The 9,696-nt window shown below is 51.1% G+C and overlaps 1 protein-coding gene across 2 annotated transcripts; it reads right to left on the minus strand.

Moving 5' to 3' along the window:
* Window positions 1-1,394: 1,394 nt before the first annotated feature.
* Window positions 1,395-8,238, minus strand: TREX2 (three prime repair exonuclease 2). Of its 2 annotated transcripts, XM_056809228.1 has the most exons (3): window positions 6,493-6,556; window positions 4,796-5,083; window positions 1,395-3,465 (listed from the first exon to the last, which is right to left on the minus strand). In XM_056809228.1, the coding sequence occupies exon 3, from the start codon at window positions 3,444-3,446 to the stop codon at window positions 2,721-2,723; it is 726 nt and encodes a 241-aa protein (XP_056665206.1). In that variant the 5' UTR covers window positions 3,447-3,465; window positions 4,796-5,083; window positions 6,493-6,556; the 3' UTR covers window positions 1,395-2,720. The 2 variants fall into 2 exon arrangements, with proteins under 2 accessions (XP_056665206.1, XP_007507026.2); XM_007506964.3 differs by lacking the exon at window positions 4,796-5,083 and having other exon boundaries at window positions 1,396-3,465; window positions 6,493-8,238.
* Window positions 8,239-9,696: the final 1,458 nt, after the last annotated feature.

Here is a 9,696-nt window from a genome sequence, read left to right on the forward strand (position 1 = left end):
ATTCCTCCTTATTATGCCTGAACCCCCTATGAATCTCTTATGTGAACTCAGGGCCATGATTTCTTGCTCTCCAGATGACTGTCTAAAATTCTCTGAGTTTTTCTGTCTTTATTACCAGTTTTCATTTATGACAATAAGGAGATAGCAGCCCCACCCTTTGAAATTCCAATAGGCATCCCTGAATCCCTCAGGGCCTCCTCCTCTTCTAGGGTAGGCTTGCTTAAATTAACGGTTCCTGTTATTATTAGGAAAACAGGTGAGCCCTCCCTATCTTCCATTTCCCAGGATCCTTTGTCCAAGAAAGCCATTGAAGGACTTTTCCCAATAATTGATTAACTAATTAAACAAAAACTAATAACTTCAAGCAAATCACAATATAATTCACCAATTCTCCCAGTAACTAAGCCTAAGCAGACTCTGATGGTAAGGCTGTTCATCAGTTTTTAGTCAAAATTTGCATGCAATTAATGCACAGGTAATACCTAGGCATCCAGTGGTGCAAGACCCTGCAATTATCATCTCCCCAACCTTTAGTGAAGCTACATATTTAACAGTGGTGGATCTCTATTCTGCATTCTTTCTCATTCGTATCCATATAAATTCTAGGGAAATATTTGCTTTCTCCTTAAAAGGTTCACAGTGGACTTGGACTCAGCTGCCTCAGAGGTATTTGGGAGTCCAACTTTAGTCTCTCATATTTGACAGTGAAACTTGGCTATGTCTTTATGGATGCCACTTTAGTTCAGTATGTAGATGATTTGCTTTTAGATGTATCAAATGCAGAGACATGCCAACAAGATGGCAGACATCTTTTCTTAGAGATCCACTGGAAGAGCTCATGGTCTTCAGGAGGCAGAATATTTAGGGTTTAGTTTAGCTTCTGGAACCCACTCTGTTTCTCCCAAGTACATTCAAGATATTTAGCAACTCTGCTTGCTTTTCTAAGAGGCAAATGAGAGCAATCCTGGGACATCTCTGCTTTCCCTCTGGTGACACCTAGAGTTCAAAAGCAACATTACAGTTAACTGAAATACTTAGAGTACTCAAGATAACACTTGTTTTAAAAACTCCAATGGCTCTTCTATTCATCTGGGATCAAACCCAGACTCCTCTTTTTGTTATTGAAATTTCAGATTTTCATTATACCCTACCATTTTTGTCTTTTTATATGCTATTCTAGTTCATGTACTTATTGTAACACCCATGACATTTAATTAATTATTTAATTATTTATAATAATTATATATATATTATAATTATATATGTAATTATATATATATAATTTTATAATTATATATATAATAAATATTTAATTAATCCCTCATGATTGGCACAAAGTGCCTAGTACACAGTAGGCTATTAGTAAATTTTAATGAACTGAATTTAAATTGGTATTTAATAAATATTAGTTGACCAATTAATTGCTATGAAAGAACATAGCACACTTTCAGTGACATCTCATGTTCAAACTGGATGCTGCAACTTACTTATTAAAATGTCCAATGTCATCATTTAAGGACATCACATAATATAATAATAAATCATCTGCATAGAGATGATAGCCCACACCATTCAAATGAATTAGGGTTAGTGTCCGCCATATTTACTCTTTGTATTTTCAAACCCCCGTGCTGGAGTCCCTCCTGAAACTGAGAATTCATTCCCTTCTATCAGCTGCTGTGATGTAACTGTACTAGACTGTGGTACGGTCAAGTGGTCTGGCCAGGCTCCAGAGAGTGTGGAATGGTCCAGTGTCAATGTGGAAGGAGTTGTTTACTGGTGTTCACTGGGGATTTGTGCTTGTCTCTGTGCTGTCGAACCATCTGTTTTACCGGTGACTCGAATAAAGGAGAGGATGGTGCATTTATCAAATGTACAGATGACCCAAAGCTAAAAGAGAATAGATCTCCACATGCTAAAATGTCAGACCAAATGTGATAAATTATATTTATTTGGGCTAAAAGTCAGGATCACAAGTACAAGCTGGAATAGGCATGGATGGGTGGTCAGCAATACAGCTGAGAAGGAGCTGAGGGTCTCAGTGGATTACAAACTCAATATGAGTCAATAGGGCAGCATGGTAACCCCAAAAAGTAATATTGAAAGACTCCATGCTGTCCAGAGTGAGAGTGGTGGTAGCCCAACTGAACCCTAACTAGTAGGCACTGATTAGCTATCTGGAGTCTCCTTTTCAGTTCTTGGAGTGAGAAGGATACACTTAGGATAATGGGGAGCCTCAAGATCATGCTAGGCCAAAATCAACTGAAGGAACTAGGGATTATTAGTCTAGAGAAGACTTAGGAGGGATAGAAGAGCCAACAATTTTTGAAGGGCTACCACAGGGAAGAGGGGTTAGACTTCATTCTGCTTGGCCCCATGGGGCATATCAGTGGGTAGAAGTTGCTGGGAGGCAGGTTTCAGCCCAATTTCTAACGCTTAAAGCTTTCCCCAAATGGACTGGGATGCCTCATGAGGTAGTAGATGCCCCCTTGCAAGAGGCTTTTAAGCAAAGGCTCACTGGCCCCCGTCTAGTTAAAGATGTTGTACGAGAGATTTGTGGGCGTGTATGGACTCTTGGTGGCCTCGGGGACCCCAAATTCTGGCAGCCCCTCTTCCCTCTCTTTCAAAGTAGGCGACTCCGTGGTGTCCAGAGTACTGCTGGCCCCCTTCTGACCTAGCCCCTAAGTCCGGCTCAGAGGGAGGGGCAGGCACAGGGCATCTCAAGCATCGAGGCTTCCACCACTGAGCCTCCTTTTTCTGGGCGTGTACATGGGTTGGATCTCATCCCAGTTCTGGGCTTCGGTCTGCACACACTGAAGGAGCTCCTGGGCCCTATGGAGAAAGACCATGACCAGCGCGTAAACATCTCCCTCGGCCGAATGGGCGGCTTGGGGCTCGTCGTCGAAATACCGGCGGTACAGGTTGCCAAGGCTGTAGCTCTTTTTGCCATGGCTCGCCCTGGTGCTATGGTGGTGGACTTTGTCCAGGCCCCTCAGTGCAGGGAGTGTGTCCAGGCAGACGGTGCCACCGGGCAGATCTGCACCCAGCCGCTGCAGCTCAGTGCGAAGGAGGGGAAAGTCATAGTCAAAACCATTGTGGGCAACTAGGCAGATGGGAGATTTCTGCCGCTTCAGGAACTCCCGGAGGGCTCTGATCACAGCGCCATTGAAGCCTGCCTTGTGGTTGTCGGCCAGGTTCTGATTGCTCAAGCCTGTGATCTCTGAAGCCTTTGGGGTGAAGTTCTGCTCAGGGCACATGCACAGGGTCAACTTATCGAGAACCCGAGGCAGCTGGAGAGTGCCCGACTCATCCCTCTCTGGGTGCTCCAGAGAGAACCGATGGATGGCAAACAGAGAGATCTCTGCAATTTCGGGATGGGCGTTGGGAAGGCCGGTGGCCTCAAGGTCCAGGAAGACGAAGGTCTCGCACGTTGGTAATTCAGCCATTGCGGGGAATGCTGCCAGGCTAAAGTGGGTAAAAATAATCTCTTAAAATCTCATCGTCAAACCTTGTAAGAAAAAAGAGCTTTTCAGCCTCAGAATGAAGGGACCTGGGACTTAATCCTGGCTCTGATAGCTGTTCTTATTCTGCGATACTGGGAAGGTCCCTTCCCTCATCTGAGCCCCTGTAACCTCTGGGAAACGAGCACGTGGGCCTAGGGGAGCTCTTCCAGTTGTAAAAGCATTTTTTTCAATGTTTCCCTCTGCCCCTTTGCTCCCATTGTTCTCCCCTTGAATGCTCTGCTTCTCCCCCTTTTCTTATCCAAATCCTCAGAACTCTATTCATTCTTCAAGGCTCAAGTCCCACCTCCACCTGGAGGTCTTTGGCATTTACTAGGGCCCTTAAGTATCTCTACGACCTCGTGGAGCCCTTATAGGCAGAACCATCCAGCGGAGCACCAGCTAGTTCTCCGACAGCTTCAGATACAGCCCAAATGAGGAGCTCCGGGAGGGCAAGGACTACTTCCCTTTGGTCTCGGTGTCACCAGTGTGTTGGACAGTGCTGGGTGCCCAGCAACTTTCTTGCTTACTTCCTTGAATTATTCTGCAATGGCCACATGGCGCGTCTAGGGACTGTCACAATACGCACTCAAGATCTCAGAAAGGCTAGTTGATGCAGTCGATGCCCAAGGAAGCAAGAAGCACTTGTGGAGCACCTGCTCTGGAGGCTGAAATGCACGAACAAGGGAGATAGTCCTAGTCCTCGAGCGGCTTACGTGCCAGGGGACCTTGGGAATAGAACACTTACCCAGAGAAGCGGATACAGGGTGGAGACAAAACACATTAGTGCCAAGAGGTGGTGGAGAAGGGAGGGCTAACAGCTTTGATTGGATCAGCCCGAAAAAAAACGGGGACCCCCAGAGGTAACTTGCCCCAAAGCCCATGACTAAGGAGTGGCAGGACCTGGAGTGGTCGTGGGAAAAGCCCTGTATAGGTCACCTTCTCCTTCCAGGGGCCCTTTTCTCCTCCGCCTGCCCAAGAGTGCTAAGGAAGCACCCATTGCACAAGCTCCTCGAGCCCCCAGCAGCACATAGCAGCCAAAAGGTCCCACGTGCCAGAAGCAAAAACAGAGCCCTTGCAGCATGCATACAAATACTCCACAGATCCCCAGAGGACCGTCGCCCCACGCCATCGGGGGTCCCTGGCTCGAGGGGTGCACTCTAGCTGCTCAGCCCCTTTTCACTCTGCTGGGCGCTCGAGCCTTGAGACCCAGCCCGACAGCCCTCAGAACTTGCCCCGCTGGGTCGGTGAGTCTACTCTGGCTTCTGAGTGGGTGTTAAATGTGGGACACTCGCCTGGGAGAGGTAGGCGGGGATCATTCTTTTCCATGACTCAGCTCGTTTGGGGAAGCCTATAATTGACCTCTGGAAGCTTGTTCAGGGCGAGGCTGATTTCCAGCTCTTTCCCGTCACCGAGATCCCAAGCGGCACTCACTGGCTAGGGTCTTCTCGTCTTCCCCACCAAGTCGGGAAGGTAGGGGTGCATAGAGATGGGAAACGGCTCCGAGGATGCACGCTCCTTCCTTGGCTCTACCACTGAGCCGTGGTCCGTTTCGGCATCACCCCACAGGAGAACCGACTTCGCTTTCCAATGAAGGAGAAAGAGCAGAGGGCTTCAGTTCTCCACTTCTCAGCCCCCCTCACTTCCTCCCAGATCACAAAGCCCTCCGAAGAACAGGGAAACCACAAAGTCTCTGATTCCTCACCAAATGAAGGGGCATCGCCCTCCCCAATCTCCCACCATGCACTTGGCTGGCTGTGTCCCTGCCCCATCCAATAAAATGGTTGGCCCCCTGGGAACGTGCCCAAGTCTCACCCACAAAGGGTAGGGCTCCAGACATGAAAGGCTCATGGGAAAAAGGGTCCTAAGCCAGTCAATGGGCCACCACCCAGGAGAAGTTGTGCTAAGTGCTAATAATCAGAAAACCCGGCACCTCTGAACCCAAACGCTTCCACTGGGTTACGTCCCTGAGGATGAGGAATTCAGAGCTGAGAATAGAGGTAAATGTGACCTTCTGGAAATGCACAGGATCAAACGTCACAGGAAAGAGGAAGGTAAAAGGCCCGGGTCAAAACACACACCAAAGATGGTATTTGAGATAGTCGGAGTGCTCCTCATAGACCTGACAGGGACTTTAGCAACCAAATCTCATCCAAGCCTCTCATTTTACAGGAAAGGAAACTGAGGCACAGAAAAAAGAATCCACTTACCGAGGGGCTCAAAAGAAATATTGTCTTTAACTTCACACATTACAGGTTTATTCATGCTGACGATAAATTAAGTCCATCCCACATAGGATGGACTGAAAGCCAGCTGGGAAAGGGGGCAGTGCAGACTCTCTTTTCCCAGCAGGGTAGTGGAAGTAATAGTTTTCAACTGAAAGCACCCCCGACATTTCCTATCCAAGATAAGTGTGGCCCCACTTGTGGTTACCACAAAACCAGTGGGAAAAGCCCTGGATCTGACATCAAAGGGTCACAGAATTTGGGAACAGAAGGAACCTCGCATCTCGCTGGGATCTCACATTTTACACCCGAGGAAATCGAGGCTCGAAGAGAGGAAAGGTTTGGCCAAGGCCCCCCAGGTAGCAAGTAGCAGAGCTGGGATTTGAACCCAAGGCCCTTGACTCCAAACCCTGTTCTTGGCACGCCACCCCCTCCAGCTCTAGTCACAAGTTCTGGATTCAAACCAGACCTGCTACTTACTACCTCCACGAATCCCCCCCTTGGTAAGACGAGGAGGCTGGGTCAGACGGCATCTTCTAACTCCAGATCGGCCGCCATCCCAGTTTCCAAGGAATATTGGCATTTCAAAGGAGAAGGAAGAGGAAAGCCTCTGGTTCTCCCCGAAGGCTGTTCCTCCTTCCAGAAAGTCACTTCCCTGAAGTCAGGAAGGGGAGACTTCCAAGCTGGGAGCTGAGGAACAAGGAGCGCGAAGAAGCAGAGGGGAACTAGCCAGCCACGGCTTGATGAAGGAGGGGAGGAGCTCTTACCGTGGAGGATGTTCTGCTGACTTGGGGCTCTTGGAAAGCAGCTCCGTGAATCGGTTTCTAGGAACAAGTTCATGGAAGTCTTATAGTGGTTGGCTGCTTGGCCACACCCCGTGTCTCCTCGTCAGCAGCAGCCTCTCTTGGGAAACGTCTTTCCAGCCACCGTGCTGCATACCAGGGCTTCCGGAAGGACGGCCCTGCCACCCCCTTGTTTTGACTCAAAGGCGCTCTCCGTGACTCCCAACTGGGTTATGCTGGAAAGGCCTGACACATCACAACCGATAAAAGAGGGAAAAGCCTGGCCAAGGAGTCCTAACCGGAACCCTGAGTGCGGGCCGGCCTTTAACTCTCACCAAATCAAAGGCCTGGAGAAATCGGGGAATATCAGGCTAAGAAAGGACTTCTGGGAGGCAGCTGGGTGGCTCAGGGGATGGAGAGCCGGGGCAGGACATAGAATGGCCTGGATTCAAATCTGGCCTCAGACACTTCCCGGCTGTGTGACCCTGGGCAAGTCACTTCCCTCACCCCCACCACCCAGCCTTGACCACTCTTCTGTCTTGGAAGCGATACACAGAATTGCTTCTCAGACGGAATTTAAGGGTTTAAAAAAGATGGCCCAGGAGGAAGAGCTCGCCTTGTTAGAATGTCTTTCCTCCACATCGAGCCTGTCTACTACCTGTTAACTTCCACTCGGTGCCCCTAGTCCTGCCTTTGGGGGGCAAGCAGAACAAGCCTCCCCCTAATTCCAATGGCTCTTCCACGGTGTTTGGAGGCCCCTGAACCTCCATTTTCTCCGTGCTAAGCATTCTGGCTCCTTGGGCCAATCCTCAGAGGACGGTGGCCTCGGGCTCATCCAAATGAGTCCTCGAGGGTCCCTGCCAGCGCGTACAAGCTGCCACTTTGAAATCAAAGAGGGGCGCGATTTTCTGTAGGGCTCCGGAGTGTGGTTGAAGGCACACCTGGGCCAGAAGAGCAGAGCAGCATCCTGGGAAGGATGCAGGATTTCGCCTGAAAAGCCTGGTTCCAGGCCCAGTTCTGTAGCCTGGGCGAGCTTCTTTACTCATCTGCAAAATGGGCGTGTTTGCCCACCCTAAGATATCAGGCAAACTGAAGCTGGTCTTCCGTGGATGCCCCCAAAGCAACCGCTTTCCGGGCCTGGGTCCCGCTGGGGAGGCCCTCCAACGGCCAAGAAGCAGGTCCCCGAGGAAGCACCTCCCAGGAGCCAGGCTCTGCCCGAAGCCCGGGGATGCGGGAAACCTGTCCTGCCTTCGAGTACTCCTGTGTGGAGGGGAGGAAGACAGCAGGCAGGCAGGGACGCCCCCCGCACAGCCTGTGCAGCCCAGGTGTCTGTATCTCTGAAGCCATGTCTGAGACCCAAAGGAGGCAGCTCAGGGGGGCCGAGGGCTCAGGAAAGACTCCCTGGGGCAGAAAAACGGCCCTTGGGAGGAGCTGCTACCCCAGGGCAGAGTCCGGCTGGACCTGGGAATTCACTGGCGCTGGGGCCTCCCTGGGGACGCGGCCTGCTGGGCAGCTCAGAGCCCAGGAGACTCGCCTAGAGCAGAGGGCTCCGACCCGCAGCAACACTCGACTGTATGCCTGAGCAGGACGAAAACCAGAACTGCCTGGGGTCCCACAGCTAGGAAGTGTCTGAGGCCAGATTTGAACTCGGGACCTCCTGTCTTCAGGTGCTCTGCCCACTGAGTTAGGCAGTGTTCAGAGGCATTCTCTTCTCGAGGGACCACGATCTGTCCTGGGTCCTTGAGGGCCACAGTGGAAGAGATTCCGCCCTGGGAAGGCCGATCTGGCTGGAAAGGTTCCCGGTGCAAGCCTCCGTCAGCCGACCATCGTGGGCCCGGCATTTTTGAGAGTCTCATCACCGGCTGGAGAATAGTTTCGGCTACACTAATTCATGAAATCATCCACTTGGGCAGAGAGGGCTTATGGGCCAAATCAGTGCAGAGGGCCCGTGTAGGCGCTGTGGCTCGAATGTTATGGGAACTCCTCCTCCCTTTGCGTGTCACAACACATCTACACCTTCCGCTTACATCCTGCCTTGCCTCGGGCTCAGCACTTGGCGGGCCGCCCACGCTGGGTCAGTGTCAAAGGCGGGCTTTGAAACTAGGTCAAGTCCTCTTTGCGTGGAGCTGGGCCCAGAGCAGCCCCGGCCATCCATGAGCACGACTCCCTGCTAAGAGGAGCTGCTGCCGCCTCGTCTCTGTCCGCCCGAGCAAGGCTACTCTGTCCACTCTCTTCCCAACTTTCCATGAGATGCGTCAAGTTCCCACTTCATTCGGGATCTGTGGTCGAGGCCTGGAACGGCGATGGGGCGCAGACAAGTGGACTCGCTCACTTGGGGGAAGGGCCACCCGGACGACGCCTCTGGAGGCCCAGTGCCGGGGTTGCCGTGATCTTTCTCGGAGGCGTCCAAGACCTTGCAAGTTGGGATGCAGCAACCCATCGATCTTGCTTGCTAGAGAATACGTGTGCGTGCTTGTGGATACCTGTGCATGTACATGTGTAGATCCACACATGGCTACACACGTGCAAATGTACATTCACACACGGCGGTGGCCATAATGAGGCCACAGCCCCTGCGCCCCCATCTTGGGGGACTGAAACTTTATTCTCCCTTCCCTCTGGAATCCGATGGAGGAGAATCCCTTGGGGAGGGGGGACTTCTGGGCACTTCCACGGAGGCCTTTTCATCCTGACTTCAGAGGAGCAGCCTGAGGCCACCTAATGGAGGCAGAGCTCCCTGGGAAGACTCATGCTCCAATTAACTGGCTACTACCCTGGATGACCAGGTAGGTGTAACTGCTTTGCTTTCGCCCCTTAAAGCGCCCACCCGATTTTATCTTCGTGGATGTGCGTGTCCCTGGTGGCAGACCGTACGTACCCGCAGAGCCAGGAAGGGGAAGCAAAGCTCTTCCACGGAGCGCTGGATTAGCCCACCTTGAGCAGGCTATGGGGGACCCCTAACCCTAAATCTGTTTAAATTATGAAAGCCAGTTGTGTAGTAAGCCCTGGCCTTGGCCCTGTAGGTGACACTCCAGGAAGAAGACAGAAAACCGACCATTTTCTTTGAAGATCCCTCCAAGGGAGACGAGGGATAATACAAGCTACAGAAATGGTTCGATAACCAAACAAAATGACATACTTGTAGGCTACTCTGCAGTTGGACTAAATGGCTGGACTCCGGGAGTAACT

Source organism: Monodelphis domestica, chromosome X (assembly GCF_027887165.1).
Source record: "Monodelphis domestica isolate mMonDom1 chromosome X, mMonDom1.pri, whole genome shotgun sequence".
NCBI lineage: Eukaryota > Metazoa > Chordata > Mammalia > Didelphimorphia > Didelphidae > Monodelphis > Monodelphis domestica.

Coding starts and splice junctions, on each gene's coding strand:
- TREX2 (XM_056809228.1), bottom strand. CDS start 3,446: ATGGCTGAATTACCAACGTGCGAGACCTTCGTCTTCCTGGACCTTGAG.